At 60.5% G+C, this 21,069-nt stretch overlaps 1 protein-coding gene across 1 annotated transcript in view; it reads left to right on the top strand.

Annotated features, from left to right (window-relative positions):
* The first annotated feature begins 13,145 nt into the window (after nucleotides 1–13,145).
* The window catches only part of DNMT3A (DNA methyltransferase 3 alpha), a 32,005-nt gene continuing 24,081 nt past the window's right edge, over nucleotides 13,146–21,069 (top strand). Inside the window, exons 1-3 of the mRNA XM_054383454.1 lie at nucleotides 13,146–13,214; nucleotides 17,312–17,416; nucleotides 18,924–18,926. Of these exons, the coding sequence (XP_054239429.1) occupies nucleotides 13,146–13,214; nucleotides 17,312–17,416; nucleotides 18,924–18,926 (177 nt within the window). The remainder of the gene's footprint in view (nucleotides 13,215–17,311; nucleotides 17,417–18,923; nucleotides 18,927–21,069) is intronic.

A 21,069-nucleotide genomic window follows, 5' to 3' on the forward strand; every position in this document is an offset into this window, starting at 1 on the left:
TCCCTTGCCCTTCTGCTCATTCTGTGGGGGATCAGCTCATTGTGGGGCAGCAGATGGGCTCAGCCCTACAGAGACCACATGGATCTCATGTGCCCCACAAAGACCCCAAGGACCCCATGTGCTCCATGAAAACCCCTGGGTCTCTATGCACCCAAAGGAGACCTCAGGGACCCTTGTGTGCCCCATGGAGACCCTGGCAACCCCATACACCCCACAGAAACTCCAGTGACCCCGTGCATCCCCTAGATGCACCCATGAACTCCATGGAACCCATGAACTCCACAGAGGTCCTAGGGACCTTGTGTACCCCAAGGAGACCTCAGGGGCCCTGTGTGTCCCATGGAAACCCCATGGACATCATGCACCCCAAAGACACCCCTATGGTCTCCATGTGCTACAAGGACCCCATACAATCCACACAGACCCTAATGATCCCATGCAACCCCAAAGGTTCTCTACATGCCCCATGGAAACCTCAAAGACCTATAGACCCCACAGAGACCCCCAAGAATCCCATGTGCCCCAAGGAGGCCCCAGTGATCCCATATACCCCATAGAAACCTCATGGACACTATGCACCCCAAAGACACCTCAGTGACCCTGTGCAGCCCAAAGACATCCCAGGAAAACTGTGAGCCGCACAGCCAGGCTCAGATTTCAGTCCCTCAAGTAGCATTGGGAAAGGCCCCAAATCCTGTCTGCAGTGCCCACCCTGCTGCCATGCTCCAGTGCTGCCACACAGCCTGTGGGCCCCTGTCCAGCAATGGCCTCATATCCTGGACACTGCTCCCAGTCCTCACCGGAGTTCCCAGTCCTCACCGCACCTGCTCACACCCACCTCTGGCACTTGGACTGACCTGGCTGCCTGGCACATTGTGACACACACTGTGTCACCTGGAGACAGGCCACCTCCACGTGCTCCCAGTGCCAACAGTGCTCCCGCATCCCTGTGCTCTCTACCTGCTTCCCTGCCCCATGGGATGGCACAAGCCCTGGTGGCGCTCTGGGACATGACATGGGGGACACAGCCCCAGCAGGATGTCTCTGAACTGGTTTCAGCATCCTATGTTGCAGACATGATATCAGGATAGGGATGAGGAGGAGAGGGGCTGGGGCATGCAGGGTCCATCCTGGCCACCTGCTTCCCTGCTTTGGGTCACTGGGACATTCAGCCTGGCTACCCCTTGCCATGTTTGGCCACCACTGGCTTTGCGTGCTGGCTTATGCAGAAATTTAGCAGCGATTACATAAGGAAGAGTCATGACGTCCCAGCCCATGTGACTCTTGGGGTCTTCTGAGCCACGGCGACATCATGGTTACATCCTGTGGAGTGCCCTGAGCCATGGTGTCATTACACCTGCATCCCTTGGGGTCCCTTGAGCCATAGTGGCATCATGCCTAGGTCCTTTGGTGCTAGCTTGTTGGGTACTGCAGGCTAACCCCATGCCATGGCAGGCTCAGGGGCTGCACCCTGCACCGACTTACTGGCTGACCATGTGTCACCAGATTAATTTGATGCCTGCCCTCTTGGTGACATTAATTAATCCAAACCCAGAGCCCCAGGAGGGAATTGCCTTCCAAATGGCAAATGTCACCATGATGCAGAGCTGACAGCTCTTGGTGACACAGCTGAGCTGCTGCAAGGGCGGGCAGCTGAGCAGTGTTAAGGGACCCCCCCATCTCTGCCAGGGGCTGCTGCCCTCCTCCAGCTGGAAGCATCCTGTCACACAGAGATGTGACCCAGGCACAATTGTACCTGTACTGGGCACTGGTGAGGTTGCACCTCAAATCTTGGGTTCAGTTTTCAGCCCCTCACTCCAAGGACATTGAGGTACTGGAGAGAAGGGCAACAAAGCTGGTGAAGGGTCTAGAACACAAGTCTTGTGAGGAGCAGCTGAGGAAACTGGGGTTGTTGAGCCTGGAGAAAAGGAGGTCAGGGGAGACCTTTTCACTCTCTAGAACTCCCAGAAAGAAGGTTGGAGCCAGGAGGGAGTTGGTGTCTTCTCCCAAGGAACAGGCAGTAACATGAGAGGAAATGGCCTCATGTTGTGCCAGGTGAGGTTTAGGTTGGACATGAGGAACAATTTATTTCCCAAAAGGGTTGTCAGGAATAGGTTGCTCAGGAACTGCCCTGGGCAGTGGAGTCCCCATCCTTGGAGGGATTTACAAGCCTTGTAGATGTGGTGCTGAGGGACATAGGGTACCCTGGCAGTACTCGGTTAATGGTTGGACTCAACGACCTTAAAGGTCTCTTCCACCCAAAATGACTCCATGATTCTGAAAGTACAACCCCAAGCAGTTTGTTCATTGGTCATTTAAGTTAAGCCTTCCTGGAGATGCAGTGGTTGAAATGCAGTGGGACAGCCCTGCCCAGCCAGCAGGTGCAGGACAGCAAGGGCTACAGTGAGGTTGGCCATGCAAGCCCCAGCCACGACCAACATAGCTGCACCTACACACAGCTGTATCCAAATGCAGCACGGCTGTGGCGTGTGCCTGGACTGGTGCCAGGCTAGTGTCAGCCAGTGCTGGAGGCACAGTCACCTGCAGCACTGCAGCACAAGGAGTCACAGGCATGCCAAGGTGTGCCAGGATGGCTGTGCCAGGGCACTAGGGCAGCTGTGCCAAGTGGCTCTGCAATTAGGCTGGGCCTCAAGATATGGAAAAGAATTCCTCCAACACAGCATCAGACTGCGCTGGAGCCAGGAGTGGGCCAGGAGTGGGCTAGAAGTGGAGCCAGGAGTGGGCCAGGAGTGGAGCCAGGAGTGGGGTGCTAATGCCAGCATTGCCAACAGCAGCATCGCCAGCGCCAGCATCGTTATCTTAGAGGACTGTGGGGAGCTGGGCAGAGCCTAGCTGACGGCCTGTAGCTCACGAAGTTCTCCAGGGGTCAGGACTGGGCTCAGTCTTGGTCAGTATCTTCATCAATGATCTGGATGAAGGGACAATGATCTGGATGAAGAATGGACTTTTAACCAGTTTGCTGATGGTACCAAACTGAGAGGAGTGGCTGACACACCATCAGTCTGTGCTGCCAGTCAGTGAGACCTGGCCAGGCTAGAGAGCTGGGTGGAAGGGAGCCTCATGAAGTTTAACAAGAGCCAGTGCAGTCCTGTCTCTGGGGAGGAATAACTCCCTGCACCAGGACAGGTTAGGGACCCACCAGCTGGAAAGGAGCTCTGTGGATGAGGACCTGGGAATGCTGGTGGACAAAAGCAATGTGCCCTTGTGGCCAAGACCAATGGTCTCCTGGGCTGCATTCAGAGAGTGTGGTCAGCAGGTCAAGGGAGGTTCTCCTTTCCCTCTACTCTGCCATAGTGAATCCACATCTGGAGTCTTGGGTCCAGTTCTGGGATCCCCAGTTCAAGAGACGCAGGGAACTACCAGAGACAGTCCAATGAACGCTATGAAGACGACAAAGGTACTGGAGCATCTCTCTGAGGAGGACAGGCTGAGAGACCTGGGGCCATTTATCCTGGAGAAGAGCAGACTGAGAGGGGATCTTCTCAACTGGGGGTATATAGCTCCAGGGGGAGTGCGACAAGAGGATGGGCCCAGACTCTTTTTGGTGGTGCCCAGCAATAGGACAAGGGGCAATGGGCACAAAGTGGAACCCAGGAGGTTCCATTTGAACATGAGTAGAAACTTCATTCCTGTGAGAGTGCTGGAGGCCTGGATCAGGCTGCCCAAGGTCATGGAGTCTCTCTCTGGAGAGATTCCAAGCCCACCTGGATGTTGTGATCCTGTTCTGGGTGACCCTGCTTTAGCAAGGGGGTTGGACAAGATGGTCCTCAGATGTCCCTTCCAACCTCCACTACAGTGGGATTAAGGGATTCTGTGATCACCAATACCAGCAGCACCAACACCCTCGCTGTGGCCACAGGAACCAGCTGGGAAAGCTCTGCCATAGCTATGGGGACCATGAGGCTGTGGGCAGCTTGAGGAGGGCACACAATGGGACACATCAAGGGCAAACCTGCCTGAGTTCTGCTGCAGGCACAGAGTATTCTGGCACACACTTGGAGCCAAGGCTCAGCCAGATAGGCTGTCCAGTCGTGGGTTGTATCAGTAATAGTGTGGCCACCAGGACTAGAACATGGATTGTCCCCCTGTACTCAGCACTGCTGAGGCCCTGCCTTGAATACTGGATTCAGTTTCGGACTCAGGTCCTGCACACTGTGGCCACTATCAGCCCCTGGCTACACCAATACCCAGAGCCAGGGCAGATGTCCAATTTCACATACCTGGGCAATGACATGCTGCTGCTCATTGCACCCCAGCTCTTCTCCAAGAGCACTGTGGTGCTCTTCCCAGTGCAGCACCAGGACCTCATCATCATGGATATGGGCATCAGCAGCTAGTGCTGGTTTGGTGAGGGCAATCCCAGCCCCAGGAACACCAGCATCCACTCGATGGCTCCAGCAAGACATCCGTGGGAGCAGGAATGAGGGCAGAGCAATATTGCCATGCAGCAATGAGGAGCTGGCCTATTAAGTCAGGGGAATGCCACATTAATTATCATTATTAATTAGTATTTTATTTTACAGTGCCCCCACGTGCACTCAGTGCCTTCCAGCACCACAGACAACCCAGGGGCTCAGCCTGGAAGAGTTCTTTTTGGGGTTGCATCCCTGCATGGCACAGCAGGGGCCAGGAATGGGGCTACTTAGGGTACAGGAGAAGGGCCAGGCACTGCCAGGTCCCTCTGTGCCCTTGCCAGGAAATGTGGATAGCAGCCTGACACTATAAATGGTGCCAGGATTCTCCCTTAGCAGCCACTGGTGACAGCTTTGGCATGTGGGCCTGGTCAAGCACAAGCTTTGGTGCTGTAGCCCATGCCCAGTGTGCACAGTGTTGGGGGTGGCAGTGTAGCCATCTCTGGGTGCCACCATGGCTAGGAGGACCCAGCAACCTCCCCTCCTATCCCTCCTGTCCAATGGTGGCCCACAGCTCTTCTAGGGTCTCAAATGGCCCTCAAAGCCCAGCCCTAAGCCTTTGACCTGGGTCTTCCCTATGGCTGCTGCCAGCCAGTGGGGAAGATGTGTCAGCCAGTGTCCCAGTGATGCTTGCAACGTGCACTGCTGCACAGATTACCACTGCATGGCACAGCTTGGCATGGCATGGCCTGGTGCTCCTTAGCTAGGTATGACACTGCTTGGCTTAGTGCTGCCTGGCCTGGCACTACTTGGTTTGGCCTTCCACTGCTTGGTTTGGCCTTCCACTGCTTGGCATAGGCTGGCACAGCTTGGCATGGCCTGGAATTGCTCAGATCTGGCCAGTACAGTTCAGTGATGCTGGACTCTGCCTGGCTCAGCTTGGCCCAGCCTGCCTCAGCCCAGCACAATGTGGCACAGCTCTGCTTGGCTTGGCACAGGTTGGCTCACAGTGGCCTGGCCTGGCTTGGCACTGCATGGTCAACATTGGCTCAACCCAGTCTGATCCAGCCTGGCTTGGCTTGTCTCAGTTTGTCCCAGTCCAATCTGGCCTGGCTTGACACTGCACAGCCATTGACTTTGCTTTGGTTGGCCCAGCCTGGCTTGGCTTGGTCTGGCATGGCCTAGCTTGGCATAGAGCAGCACAGCTTGGCATGGCACAGCACAGGTTGCCTCACCATGGTCTGGCTTGGCTCGGCACTGCATGGCTAGCACTGGCTCAACCCAGCTTGGTTCAGCTCAGCTTGGCTCGGCTCAGTGGGGCTTTGCTTGACACCACACAGCCCTTGACAGCGTTTGGCTTGGTCTGACACAGTCTTGCTTGGCATGGCATGGCACAACACGGCTTGGCATGGCACAGCTTGGCTTAGCCGAGCTCAGCAAAGCCCAGCGTTACCCGAACTGTCCCATTCCTGCCGATCCCCGATGACACTCGACGCAGCCCAGCCCGACCCTGCCCGCCCCTGCGCGGCTCTGCCTGGCCCAGCGGGTCCGGGTTGCGCTGGCGCGGGCGGCGAGCGCTAGGACCGCGCGGCGCGGCTCGGTGCTGCAGTGGAGGCGGCGGCGCTGCGGGCGGAGGGAGGCCTGGCCGGGCAGCGCAGCAGCGGCGGCTCGGCACGGCTCGGCACGGCGCGCCGGGCCCGCACCGGCCCAGGTAACGGCACCGCGGACACGAGCTGGTCCCCACTGACCCCCGGCATAGGGCAGACCACCCCCGCTCACTCGGCACCCGCCGGGCTCGGCAAGACTAGGCTCGGTTCGGCAAGACTCGGCTCGGTTCGGCACCGCTCGCCTCGGCTCGGCAAGACTCGGCTCGGTTCGGTTCGGTTCGCCTCTGTTCCGCTGAATTCGGGTCGGTTCCGCACGGCCCCGCCCGTACTACTCGCCGACACCCTTCCCGCCTCGGTCCCGTCCCTCCCCGCTGTGTGTCCCCCGTCCCGTGTCCCGTCCTCCCCTGTTTCCTCAGACTCGGGGGCTGCGGCGGGGCCGGGCCGGGCCGGGCCCCGCAGCGCCAAGCAGGAAAACATGGCAGCGGCCGGGTCGCCACCCGCCGGGCCCGCCTCGGCCTCCCCCCCCCGCCCCGCTCCCCGCCGCCGCCCCCGCTCTCGGCCCGGCCCCGCTCGGCGGGCGGAGGAAGGGACGGTGAAGGGGGGGGTTGTCGGCGGGACCCGGCGGGCTGGGCCCGGCCCGGCCCGGCCCGGCCCCCGCGGCGCCGCCGTGTCCTTGAGCGTAGCGCCGGGCGGCTGAAGGACAGCGCGGGGGACCCGGCCCGGCCCGGCCCGCGCCCCGCTACGGGGGAGAGGTCCCCGGAGTGGGGGAGTGTGTGTGTATGTCCCAGCCCCATTGCTTAGCTGCGGAGACTCCCGGGGCGAGACCTGCGGAGAGCCCCGTGGTGACACCCCAGGGAGCCGAGGGGACTGTAGGGAGCCCAGATGTGCGCCCTGGTCACCCCGGCTCCGGTGCGGGGTCGCAGCCCAGAGACCCCCGGCCCTGCACTGCCCTCCCTCGGGCAGCAGTGGAGTTGCCCCGGGGGGGTGTGTAAGTGGCATCCACCTGCCAAAAGTTTTCTGTATTTGCAGCTAAAATAACACCCACCGGCGGAGCCCGAAAAGCCCAGGGCAGGGAGGGGGCAGCAGGGCATGGGGCTGGCAGGGTACTGAGTGCTGCCTGTCCCCCTGGCCTCAGTGAGGTACCGTTTGGCCACCCACTCACTTCCCTGCTTCCTTCAGCTTATCTTTTTTCTTTCCCCTCACCACATCCCGGGTTTTGGGGTGTTGGTGGTGTCGGGACCTGTGGGCAGATGAAATGTTCCTCTTCCTCAGTTCCTCTTTCTTTATTTCTTCCCTTTGTGTGACGTAGACGGTGTCACCGTGGGATTGGCGTTTGGTGCTCACATTTGCTGCACCGAGCACGGCAGCGGTGGTGGAGGCAGGACTGCCACAGTGGGCACCCGCATCCTTCCCACCTGTGCCAAATGCTGCCCATCACCCATCCTGATGGGGAAACACCCAAATGGGGGACACTCAGGACCCGCCCCAAGCAAACCAGTGGCCACAGGGAGTGGATGTTGTGGTAGCTGGCAACTGCTCCCGGCAGCTCCTGCGCCCATGTTGGCCTTTTTGTGCTGAGTCAGCTCAAAACTTCCTCACAGGAGCCTTATTTCGTGGCATGAAGCGCCTGCCACTGCTTGTGGAAAGGCAGGATGCTGGCAGTGCTCGCTGTGGCTCAGGCCTTGCCCTGGCTATCTCCGTGGCCACAGAGATACTGACTACAGGTGACGTCCCTGCCTTAAAGGTGGCCACTGGTGCTTGCTACCCTGTCACGGTGCCATGGTGGCCTCTCAAGGACCTTCAGGTGGTGATTTCTGTGTGAGTATTTTTAGGTTGGCACACCCACATGTCCCTGCCCAATGCTTTCACATACGTTCTGTCTGCCCCAGGCCATAGGAAAGTATGTGGGCTTGCCAGGTAACCACCAGCGCGTGTGTGCGCGTGCCCAGGACATGCGTGTGCCAGACACACACGTGCTGCAGCGGCTCTGGCTCCGCAGGATTTGCCAGAGGCATTTGGGCGTGATGTTTCTTGGGGTGGGAGAAGTCATCTGTGTTCTGTTCTGGTTCTTGAATCCACTTGCCCTTGAGGCTGCAGTTGGTTTGGGGGTTTAATGCCACCATCTGAATACCCACTGGTGCCACCACCTGATTGTGAGACTTGTGGGGGCCGAACAAAGCAACTTCACCAAACCTGTCAGCCAGGATGGGGATTAGGCTGAGCCACCGTTCCACCGTCCTGCTTTCCCACCACTGTCCCGCTTACCAATGCTGTGCTCTCGCCACAGGGTTCAGCATGCACAGTAACGTGCCACCTCCGGTTTGGCCTGTTCCTGCGGTTAACCGCCCTTCCCAGTTCCAAGCATGTACCTGGCTGCCAGTCTGAACCACCCCAGCTTTGCTCCTGGACCTGCTCTGCTGCCAGCTGGAGGGTTCATCAATGCCGGGGGCTCTGCCCACAGTGGCATTTGCTCACCATAATCAGATCATCTCGCAGCCTTTTTTCCCCTGATAAGCTGAGCATGTTGAGCTGCATGGTGTCCCGTGGTGAGGTGTTCCTGCAGCTTGGGGAGCTCAGCTGCAGCTCATAAACCCCACCAGGGCTGCACTGTCCCACCTGCCAAGCCACGCTAAGACACAGGGCCAGGGTCTGTAGCGTGTGTCATGGCACTGCTTCAGTGAGGTGCAGTGAGGTGCCATGCATCACTCCAGGGATGCAACAGCACAGGGCAGTGCATTGCTTTTGAGGTGCAGCACAATGCACTGCATTGCTCCCCCAGGGTGTAGTGTTGTCCAATGCACTCCTCAGGGTTCAGTGCAGTGCCTTATGTTGCACCCTGGGGTGCAGCGTCACGCAGCGCATTGCTCCTGGAGTGCTGCTCAGGACCACACGTCACTCCCCAGGGTGCAGCATGAGACCAGTTTGGTGATGCCAACCATTCTGGGGTTTCCCTCAACCCTCCTGGTGGGACCTGTTAGCAGTTCCTGGGTGGCTGTGGTGAGTGCAGGAGCCACTGCAGGGGCGGGTGAGCAGGAGCTTCCCTGCCTGTGGCCATGTGCACCCCCCAGCACGGTGGCCAAATATTTGGCTCCTAAGTTGTAATTATGGGCGATGAGGTCAATGCTTTGCCCGCGACCGTGGTTTTGGTGCAACCATCTGTCAGAGGCGATCATAAGGGCACTGCCAGCACTCAGTTACATTTCATGCCCTGGAGGATGCCCACTCTGTCCCCGTTGCTCCCACTGCACGGGGGTGTTGGGGTTGGGGGGAGGCCCCCTCCATGAGTCAGGGGTAGGGGGTGCAGGGGCTGGGGGTGACTCACGGACGCAGCTCTTGGCCCCTCTGAGTCAACGCTGAACTTCATCCCCGGTGCTGGGGAGGAGGAGGAGGAGGAGCGCGGCTGCCTGGGGGTGGCGGTGACTCAAAGTGACAACAACAATAATAATACGCTGCGGCACTTGTCACGGGAGAGGCGTTTGGACAGGGTCCCTCCTGCCACCGGCGGGGCGGAGATGCACGAGGGACCCCGGCCAAACCTGGCGATGGGTGTCACCGCGCCGGGAGGGGGGCGGGATGCTACACGCGAGGTCACATTAGGACAGGAGCGAGGGGGACTGCGGTGAACGTGTCACCCGCCACCACCTGCGTGGGGGTCTGTGGGGACCCTGCTCGCCAGCACCTAAAATGGCCGTTTGGGTTTCTGCGGGTTCCCGGCTGCGGCACAGCAGCGGCGGGCGCCAGCGAGGTCCCTAAATGTATGGGGGGGGGGAGGGGGAAAGGAGGGGGGGAAGGCAGAAAAAAAGAAAAGCCTTTTTTTCCTGTTTTGTTTTGGGGTTTGGTTTTTTTTTTTTTTGGTGTGGGGTCTGTGTGGTTGGTTTTTTGGGGGTTTTTGTTGTTTTTTGTTTTTTTTTTTTTGGTCAACGCGGCGTGTCTCATCCCCCCGTCGCAGGTAACCTACTTTGGAACGCCTCTGCCGAGCGTGACTCGCCGGGGCCCCGGAGTGCGGGAGCGGCACGGCGCGGGCTGGGGGCTGCCGGTTCCCCCGCTCACCGTCAGCCCTGAGGCCGGCCCGAGCCCTTAAATAAGGAGGCAAGAGGCAAGCGGCGCCGCGAGTCCCTCCCTGCGCCTCGGCACAGGACGAGGGGCTGTGTGTGTGTGTGTGTGTGTGTGTGTGTGTCCCCCGCCGCCACCGCCAAGCCGCCGCGTCGGCGAGGGGATGCCCCGGCATTGCGGGAGGAGGGTTCCGGCGGCCTAAGGTGGGGGGTACGACACCACAGGCCCCCCCTTCGCCCCGTCCCCTACATCCTGTGAGCCTCGGCCGGGTAAGAGCGCGGGGGAGCGGGGCCGGTGCCGGGGGGGCTTCCGCGTTAGCCGCATGGACCCTCCCGGTGGGACCGCGCTCGGCTGTCCCCGCGGTGCCGACAGTGGGGCTGGGGGGAGCGGGAAGCAGCCGGTGCCGCCGGTTTCTCCCCGTCTTTGTTCCAGCGGCCGGCGGGCCGGAGCTGCCGCGGGGTTTTGTACGCAGCCCAACTATTTTTAGAGCGTTCGGAGACCATGTTGGCTGGAAGCGAACCAAAACCCTGCGAGCTGGCCCTTCGGCAGCGCCAAGCAGGGTAGTTAGTGGCCGTACGAGCACCGGGGATAGCGGCTTCGGGGGTTCACCTGCCCCCCGGGGCTGCCAGAGGGACGCCGGTGCAGTGGGGCTGGGTTTGGGGGCTGGAGGGACCCCGGTGTCTTGGGGCTGGGGGTGCTTGAGCCATTTCCTAGAGATGTATCACATGCCAGCAGGGACCCACCGGGGACGTTGTCATTCCGCCCTTCGGGCACGGGGGACCACCCTGAGGGGGCTGGGGCACTCCTGCAGGGTGCGGGGGTGCTGCTGGGGTGTCCCCGGATACTTCCCTATGGCACGTGTCCTCCCGTGCCCGCAGCAAGGGCTTTGCTGTGGCACAGCTTGATGGGAGCAAGGATGGGGGCTCTGAGGGTCACAAGCAGCCCCATGCCGACGGAGCAGCACGCTAGGGAGGCAGCTCACAGGAAGGGACATGGGACTGAGGTGCTACACCATGCTGTGCCATGCCATGCTGAATGGTGTGCCATGCTGTGCCAAACAGTGTGCTGTGGTGCTGGCGGCACAGCAGCTACCAGATGCGTGCAGGAAGCAGCGGCTTGTGGGTGTCAGAGGTGCTCAGTGCCAGCCCGGGCCCCTAACAGAGGGGCACAGCTGTGCCTGGGGTGCCAGTGTGGGGCAGAGTCCAGCAGTGGCAGGAAGCAAAGAGCATGGCCAGGCCCTTTGTGGCACAGGGCTGGCAGGGCCAGTGCCTCAGAATGGGGCTCTCCCAGGGGCTCCCCAAACTGGTGAGGGAGAGGGATGGAGAACCCCCTGACTGGCAGCTGGCACAGGTCTGACCATTGCGGGGGAAGCAGCCTGCACCCTATCTCTATACTATGCCCTGTACCCACACTTTCATCCCACACTCCCATCCCACACCCATATCCTGCAACCCCAGGTCTCATCCTGCACCCAGCACTCCCAGCCCACATCTCCCATTCCCATTCAGCACTCCCCAGGTCTTACTCTGCACCCAGCACCATTAGCCTGCATCCTGCACCCCCAGCCCACACACAGCACCCCTGCTTGCATCCTCCACCTGCATCCCCCACTTCCAGTTTGCACCCTCTGTGTGCACCTATGCCTTGCACCCCCCTTCCTGCCCCACTGCCATGTCCCACCCCAGCCCTCCCTGCAAGAGGGGCCATGTTGAGGGAGCTGACACAGGAACAGCTAAGCTCCCACTCATCTCCCACTCACCCATCTTCTACCTTCCCGCCTAGAACCCTGAGTCCTAGAGAGTCCCTATGCATGTGGTGGGTACAGCTGGGGGGGCCAGGAAGAACTGCAGACCTCCGCCCCTCACAGGCAGCCCTCCATTGTAGGTAGCCATGGGGATAAACGGGATCTGCCAGATCTGGGCTTGGTGTTCTCTCATCAGTGGCCCTCCCTGCCCATAGCCCCCCACAGCCCCCTGGCAGCCCCCCACCCGCCTGCCGGCTGGGAGCAAGCAAGCAAGCAGGCTGCGGCTGGAAAGCTCTAGAAACAAATTGCAGCTCCGGTGCCAAAGGCAACAGCAGCCTCGGCCATGGCTAATGCAGCGTTTGCCATAGCAACAGGTGCCGGGGCTCAGCCTCCTCCACAGCCCCTGTCGGCACCCCCCCCGCCCTGCACCTCACACCCTGCACCCACAACCTGTGCTCTGCAGAATGCAACATGCCCTCTGCCCCCACACCTTGCACCCCACAGAATGCACCCTGCATTCTGCACCCCGCGTTCTGCATCCTGCGTCCTGCAGCATGGACAATCTGTGCCTTGCACCCTACATGCTGTGTACCCTACCTCGAGCACCCTACACTCTGCACCACACAGAATGTACCCCACCCCGTGCACCCTGCACCCCAGCTGTGCACTTCGCAGAATGCATCCCGCACCTCGCATTCTGCCCTGTGCACTGTGCATCCTGCACTGTGCACTCTTTACCCAGTGCTGTGCACCCTGCAGAATGCACCTCCTCCATGTACTCTCTGCTGTGCACCTCATGCTGCACCCTGCAGTGTGCAGCACACCCCCTGCACCTTATATCCCACAATCTTCACCCTGTGCCAGGCAGCTTGCGTGGTGTGATGGGCACCCCATGCTGGGCACCATGCACCCTTCAAAGTGCTCCATGCACCCCATACTGCACCTTGCACCTTTTGCTGGCACAGCCAGCACCATGCACCCCACGCTGTGCCCCCTGCAGCCAGGGCAATGCTGGGAACAAGGTCCCCCAGCCCAGCCCGGCTGAGTCAAGGTTGTGGTGTGTTAATAATTGCCGGGGACCAGGGCGCGGTGCGGCGGGCGAGGGGTGGCAGGGCTGCTGTTCCCCCCTCACCCCAGTCCTGGCATTCCCCCCTCAGTCCCAACCCTTTCTACTTCCCGCAGGGGCAGAAGGATCCAGGCAGGTGGTGGGACGCAAGGGCTGGCTGCTGCGCTGGTTGACAGCTCCCAGACCCCCTCCGTGGTGCAGAGAGCCAGAGAGTGGCAGTAGCAGCAGGACCTGCTTTGGTGCTGAAGAGCTGACAGTCCTGAAGAGCTGACAGTCCCAGACACCCACCCTTGCTCCCCACCATGCCATCCAGTGGGAGCCTCGACACCAGCAGCCCTACTCCGAACCGTGAAGCACTTGACACGCACAAGGTAGGGTCCTGCCATAGCTCAGGGAAGCTGTGGGGAGGTGGGGGGAAGCCTTGTTGTGCTGCAGACATCCCTAATGTTGGGCTTGGCCTGATACAGCCAGTGCTGGAGTACTGGTGGTCTTTGGGGGTCCAGTTTGTGCCTGGCTGGATGGTGTGCAGATAAAGGGAGTGCGGGGTCCCTTCTGTCATGTGCCAACCCGGGGGAGCCCTGAGCTGCAGCTGGGATTAGTATGGATTGAGCTATTCCTGGCAGTGGGGAGGGGGCAGGGCAGCAGAGACCTGTTGTCATCTCTCAGCAGTAGCAGCCAGGGCTGGGATGAGCCTGGCTGTGGGGAGGAGGCTTCTGGGGTAGGGGATGTCCCCCAGCTCTGGGGCTGAGTGGATGCACAGCCTGGGCTGTGGGGCAGTGGGATGGGGACACAGGACATGCATTGAGAGGTGTCCCTGTAGCCTCACCACAGCAGCCAAGCTCAAACCCTCATGCCAGTCTTGATGCTCTGTTGTGGGGGTGCTACCTGCTGCAGGGACTGGGGTATCCCTGTCCTCCTGCCTTCTTATGTGCAATGCTGCAGTTGGGGAGGGAACAGTAACCCCCCTGTGCCAGGTGGCATGTGGTGCATGCTCACCTTCTCATCAGTGCACCATACAGGGGGCTCAGCCCTAGTGCATGGCCCCCATTCCTGGTACATGCTCTCCGCCAGCATCTGTTTGGAGACCGACTCCGTGGGGAAGGGCTGCCCCTCAAACTGCCCTGCCTGCTGCAGCTCTCAGCAGGGGCCGTCTTGGTTGGGGCTGAGGGTGCAGCAGTGGGCGAGAGGCTGTGCTGTGCTTGGGGAGGTTGGAGCCAGAGGGGAGGTTCTGAACCTGTCCTCACTGCTCCCTGCACACACAGACACAGCAGGCTGGTGTGGCGCTCCCGTGCTGGCAAAGGCATCACTCTTCCTGTGGAGAGAAGCAGTGCCCTGGCGGGCACAGGGGCAGGGCCTGTCCTAGTCAAGGCGTGGTGACTAGAGCTGGTGGCCAGCTGGCTGCTGTCCTGCTGCAGGCAGCAGGGGATTGGGGTCATCCCAGTCCCTCCAGACCAGCTTGACCGTGGCAGCTGAGCCTCCAGGTGAAGCCTGGCTGGTCCCTGTACCAGTGCTCCCCATCCTCCATCCATCACTCTGGGCTGCTGGATGGGTTGAGCCGTTGGTACTTTTGTAGCATAACTGAAGGGGGGACAAGTAAACCAGGGGTTAGTTAGTACCATGCTTTAGCACACAGCAGGCTATGCCAGGGCAGCATCAATTGCTGGCACAAGGAATGAGTGAGGCGGTGGGGCAGACCCAGGAGGTGGGTGTGAAAGCTGACCCTGTCTTTTGGTGCTGTTCTGGAGGCGTATGGCAGAGCTGGCTTGGAGAGTGGGGCTGTGGCATGTGGAGGGATGCAAGGAAGAGCCATGGGAGAAGCTGGCGCTTGCAGTGCAACCTGGCTCACCCTCAAAAGCAGGACCCGCCAGTGCCAGCACTGGTCCCTGGGGTGCCAGTGCCCCACGTGGGCTGGCAGCAAGCTCACCACAAGTGTGCCCAGCTGAGCACTGTCCCGGCCTGACCCCACCGGGACTCAGCATCGCCTTCCCCACGGAGGTCACCTCTGACAAGGGGATGCACAGCGCCAGGAGGATGAGGCTGTACAGTGCTGTAGGTCATGCCAGGGCTGTCAGCTCTCAGCACAGGCCTGGCAAGGCTGAGCTCCAATTCCTGTGCAAGGTCGGGGGGGTCTCTGCACCCCCATTCTTCTGCCCAACCAAGCCGATTTCTTTCCACTGCCAAGGTCTCCCTAGTGCAGCCGGGAGCTGGGACCCGGCACAGCGGCTGCAGAGCCAGCACTGCGTCATGCAGCAGCTTTTCTTCCTCCTCCCTCCTCGGCGGTGGTTTCCCTCTGGGTTGTTGCTTGGCAGCGGCGCAGGAGCAGGGCGCGTTGGGGACGTGCCATGCAGCCCCGTGCCTGGCCGAGCCCTGGGGAGCGGAGCCAGTGAGGAGCAGGGTGATGTATGGGGAGATGACTCAGCTCCTGGCGGGCTGCGGGCAGTGAGGGGCTGCGGCAGTGAGGGGCTGCAGCACCAGCTCCCCCGCGCCAGGAAGGGGACAGCAGATCCCCCTTGCAGCACTTTGCAGCATCCTTGCTTATGCTTGGGCTGCATTCATGCTTCTCCTGATTTTAGGATGCAGTGCCCTGGAGGGAGTCCCTTCAGTTCTGGTCCTGCCCCAGGCCCTGCATCCTCCAGCTTGTTGGTGTGAAGACCATGCTGATCTCCGTGGCAGGGCTAGGGGAGCTCATGTTGTACCCCTCTGGGCTGCAAGCACCTCCCTGCCCCTGCATCAGGGACCCCCCTGCAGTGTCAGGGGGACACTGCAGTGTCCTTTCATATACAGTGCTCCATATACTGGGCATGGCTTGGGGAACAGAATGGAGCCCTGAGCACCAAACCAGGGTAGGGGGTCCCCCTGCAGCCCTGCACCAGGGTGCCCTGTGCACCATGGGAGGAGCTGGGGTTGCTGTGGCAGGCAAGGCACTGTGCCCAGCATCGCCTTGCCAGCACAGGGCACTGCTGGGAGAAGAATCACAGCTGTGCCTGTTGTGGCTGCTCAGGCAGCGAGACAGGCCTGGGGCAGCAGAGAGAGCCCCCTGTAAAGGACTGCAGTCCTCCAGGAGAGGGAGCATTGCCTGGGGATCCTGTAGAGCACCCCTAGCCTCACCAGCACCCATCATGTGCTCCCCAGCTGCAGGATTTGACACCCTGCCAGACCTTTCCATTCTATCCATTCTAAACACTCATGCACGACTCTGGACAGGGGGAGATGGGAATCAAGGGGCATGGTTTGGGTTGGCAGGGGTGGGAGGGAGCTAGTCTGGGGCATGGGAGCTGTGGGGTGCCATGGCCATGGGACGTGGTGTGTCCCAACCCTGCAGGACCTTTGGGCTGGAGCTTAGCAGGGAGGTGCTGATGCTGCGAGCATCGCTGCCTGCAACCACCCCAGGCCCAGGGAGAAGGAAGGCAGCGGCATGCAGCAAGAATGCGGCCGGGACTGGCGCCCGCCATGACTGCAGGGCCGCACGAGTGCAGCTGGATGTCTGTGCTGTCTGGCTGCCAGCCCCATCCCCTCCCCGGCCTCTCCCTCGCCAGCCCCCCGCTGGCCTCTTCTCCTTCCCCTGCTCCCCCTCTGTGGCCTCTTCCTGCCTTGGCTGTTGCCGACGGGATCTTCTGGGGCTCAGGTGAAACCAGCTTCGCCACCACCACCAGACACACAAGGGGCCCTGTGCAGCCTCACCCTGTGGGCACGTCCCTTCGTCAGGCCACAGCACCAGGTGTGGGACCCCCGGGCAGGGAGCGGGTGCCTGCGTGGGAAGCATGGCCTCCGGCACGCCACCGTCCTTGAGCGGGTGCTGCCACCGCGGCGCGGGAGCAGGTTCATTTCCCGGGGCCAGGTTCCTGCTCCACTGTCTGTGCTGGTGCGGGCACCCTGCCAGCACATAGGGCTGGGGCATGGTGCTGGGGAGGTGGGGGTAGGGGGGTGGGGCACTGGCAGCTGCTCCAGGCAGAGCATGAAGAGAGAGGGTTTCCAAAAGCACTCAGACACCTTGCCCTGAGGACACCCTGGCTCCTGCTGCCTGTCCTTGTCCCCAGGGAGCTGCATGGCCCCTGCTGTGCCATGCCATGCCATGGGGTCCACGCAGCCCTTTCTGCATGCCACAGTGCAGAAGCCCCAACTCCCACATGCTTAGGGCTCTTGCAGGTTGCAGGAGTGGGCACATACTTCTGAGCTGGCTGGGGCAGGAGCATGTATAGGAGGGCTCACCCAGTGGTGGTGCCCAGTCCTGTGGCAGCTTGTGCTGCAGCCCCAAACTGGCAGGAGCCATAATCACCCTTCTAATGGTGCCCTGGAGGCCACGGGCCTGCTGATGCCAGATGATGCCAGGCACTCAGCCATGTGCAGCCCTCTGTGGTGCAACCTTGGTGCCAGCCATCTCAGCACTGAGCAGAGCCGTGCCCAGGACCCCAGGCTGCCCAGCCCTGGGTCCGATGGCATAACCATCCTCTCTGTCTCTGGCTCGCAGGGGGAAGAGGAGCCTGAGGAGAACCAGAGCAAGGAGGAGAAGCAGGAGCCAGGGACGCCCATGAGGAAAGCCGGGCGGCCTGGGCGGAAGCGCAAGCATGCCCAGGTGAGCCAGTGGGCACTGGGCACAGTGGGGTGTCCCCCATGGGGCTGTTCTGCCCCTTTGCTGTGTTGGTGGGAGACTATGGCTTCCGGCATACAGCTGGCCCCCCACAACTTCCCTGGGTGCAGGACATGCAGCTGCTCTCCCGTCACCCCAGCAGCCTCCAGCCCCCAGTAAATGTTTCCTGTGCCTGGCGGCAGCAACTTGCTCCTCAGAGTGGCTCTGGTTGAGGCTCTGCCATGCATTTGCTCCCCACCTGAGGAGCTGGTATCCTTGTGTGTCTCCTCAGCCACCATGAAGCTGCTCAGCCCTCCTCCAGCTGCTGTGACCAGTCGGGCACCAGGTGATGGTGCACAGCTCTTGGGCTCACTCCAGCAGTTGCAATAACAAAGTGGATGTGAGCATGAAGGGCTGAGCACCCCCCGCCCCCAGCTTCCCCAGGTCCTGCCACACAGGTGATGCCCACTCCAAACTGTGCAAGGCTCAGTGAGCTCCCCGCTCACTGGCACAGCTGGCTGGGATTGCAGCCAGCTGGGATTGCAGCCAGCTGTGCGCCAAAGTGGCTCAGCCTGGGGAGTACCTCATGGAGCCCCAGCAGTGCCAGTGCTTACAGGCTGCCATGCCCATGGCTGGTAACAGGGGGTGCTCAGGGCTTTGGGCAGAAGCCACCTCTTGTGCAACACAAAGACAAGGCATCCAGGGCAAGTAGAGACTCGTGAAGATGGTGGTTTGGCCTTCCTAAGCCATGGTTTGTCATAGTGGGCATAGTAGCCATGGTGACTTTGTCCTTGTCACACCACCAGCTTCAGGTATCACCATGAATTCAGTGTTCAGAGCAGGAGCAGGGGTTCCTCTGGATACTGAAGCCCCAGATGAACGGTGCACATCACTGCCCTGGGCTTCAGCAGTGTCCTTGTCCCTGTAGGAGGGGACAGTGGGGCAGAAATAAGCAGGGGTGGGGCACTTTCACTGCTAGAAGGGTGAAAAAACCTCTTTGCTGAGGTTTCCAGCTGCAGAAAGGGTTAATCCTGCACTTGGCTATGTCCAGATCCTGATCTGTGTGCTGGATCTGTGCCATCACAGCAGCAGGGCCAGGGAAGCCATCACCTGGGGGTGAGCAGGGGTGCGATGGGGCTGGACAGGGTGCAGGGCTGGGAGCAGGCAGGCAGGCAGGCTGTAAATGCAGAGGGGAGGGAGGTACGTGCTGGGGCGGGGGGAAGCCGTTTGGGTGGAAGAACAATGCTGGCATGGAAACAACTGGGGAAAGTTGTCAGGAAGAGATCGAGCCTGGGAACCAGGAGGTTTCTGCCCATGAGAGCAGGCGGCCTCCAGGAGCCCTCTCCATGCCCCAGAACGGATGGCAGTGATGCCACAATGCCAGGCACCTCCCAGGCCTCCTGCAGAAGAGCTGACTGGCTCACAATGGGTCCCCATTCCACCTGGTCTTACTGCTTTTTTCCCTTGTGCCACACCTGCCCCATGTATGGCACCAGCCCCTTTGTCAAGCCAGCAGGTCCTGCTGCCAAGTGATTGGAGCTGGCAAGCTCCACGGCCCCATGGACACTGCCAGGAGGCTGAGAAAAGCCCCAGCGAGGTGCGGGCTGCTAAAAATATCCTCCCCATGCTGCCAGTGCTTGCAGGAGCAGCCCTCTTCTGGGGCTACCAGGCTGGGGACCCTGGGTGAGCAAGCTGAGTCCTTGGGATCTGGTCGAGGGTCCCCAGAACCCTGATCACCAGGATCCAGCAGGTAGATACATGGCAGGAGAGTGCTGAGCACCCACCTCAGCTTATGCCTAGGCAGGGACATGAGCCCTGTGTGGGGATGGAGCTTGCCAGTATGGGGAGGGGGTCAAAGTGGGGCTGGCAACAGGCCTGGGCACTGAGCTGCCCCAGCCTGCTGCTCTGGAGGGGCTGAGGTGAGTGAACCTCCGTGGAACCCCTGCCTGGTGAGAGTTGATCCAGGGGTTCTGGCTGAGGACAGCCCCGCAGGGACATGTATCGTGGTATTGGTGAGCTATGCTGCACCAAGCCATGCCAGGTCATACTGTGCTGTCCTGTGGTGCACTGTGCCATGTTGAGCCATCCCATGCCACGTAGAGACACACTGTGCTATACAGTGCCAGACTCTTCCATGCTCCCAATCCCCAGCCGGGTCCAGCACAGGCTCAGGAGTGGGATACACCCTTGTGCCGTGGTGCCATGGATGAAGCAGTGACTGTCGAAGCACCTTCCTCCTGCTTGGTCTGGATTAAAGGAGGCTCAAGGGAGACCTCTCTACAGCTCCCTGAAAGGAGGTTGGAATGAGGTGGCAGTTGGTCTCTTCTTGCACAGAAGAAGTGATAGGACAAAAGTAAACAGCCTCAAGTTGTTCCAAGGGAGATTTATGTTGGACATGAGGAGCAGTTTCTTCACGGAAAGGTTTCCAAGGCCTGGAAGAGGCTGCCCAGGGCAATAGTATAGTGTCCATCCCTCGGGGGGTTTGAAAGCCATGTAGATGTGTTGCTGAGGGACACGTTTTAGTGGTGACCTGGCAGTCAGACTTGATGAACTTAAAGGTCTTTTCCAACCAAAACAATTCTACGTGTCCCCAGCACAACCAACCTACCGAGGTCCCCCATGTGTCCCCTCTGGCAGCAAGCAAGGCATTGGGGCGGGCACTGGGCTTTCCAGCCCAACAGGCTGCCGCCAGAGCAGCCTCCTTGGCGGGGGCCCAGCGGAGGGGAGGGGAGCAGCAGAAAGGCTGTGCTTGTTCCCAGGGCCCGGACAGTGCAGAGGAAGTGGGTGGGTGGGTGGGCAGGAAGACAGACCTGCCGCTGGGCTCTCCTCGGGGACGGGGACAGGCGCCGGGGTGGCCAGAGAGGGGTAGGGACACAGGGTGGGTCCTGGCTTCCCCTTCCCTTGTGCCTCACTGTCCCAGAGGCAGTGTCTGAGCGGTGGCACCGGCATGCCTGGTGAGACAGAGTCTGGTTCTAACCCAGGCAGGGAAGTGGTGACGCTGCTGGAGCTAGGGTGCCAGGTTCAGCTGGGGCAGCTGTCGAGGGGCTGGAGGTAAGAGGATGCTGCTTGTGGATGGGTGTCATGCCAGGGCAGGCTAGCCACTGTGCCAGCTGCAGTGTCCCTGTCCCAGCAAGCCATCATGCCAGGGGATGCTGTGTTGGAGTTAACCTCCTGATGTGCCCCTTGTCTCACTGCAACATGGCAGGACCCACAAGCCTGGCACAGTCTGGCACTGTCTCACAGCACCGTGGTGCCCAGGGAACCAGAGCTGTGTGAGTGCCATGGTAAATACATGGTTTCCTGAAAACACAGCTTGCTGGGATCTACTGTGCTGGTGGGAAGACACTGTGAACGGCAAGGCTGTGACACCAGGGTGGCATACAGCATGGCAGCCCCCACAGCCCTGCATGGGGTAGGGAGTGACATAGCTCCCAGTGATGGATGTATGATCCCATCAGGGTGGCATTGCCCAATCCCCAGGCTGGTAGTAATGTCATAATGCTCATCCTGGTAACACTGCCATGGCCTCACAGTGTGAAGGGTAGCACATGCCACCATGCTTCTGCTACCTTTCTTGGGTCTCCTGCAGCCAGACTCAGGCCCCATGGATGGATTAAGCCCCTGCAGCTGCCTAATCCAGAGCCCATTTGCTGTCCTTC

This window comes from Indicator indicator, chromosome 9 (genome assembly GCF_027791375.1).
Source record: "Indicator indicator isolate 239-I01 chromosome 9, UM_Iind_1.1, whole genome shotgun sequence".
Lineage (NCBI taxonomy): Eukaryota > Metazoa > Chordata > Aves > Piciformes > Indicatoridae > Indicator > Indicator indicator.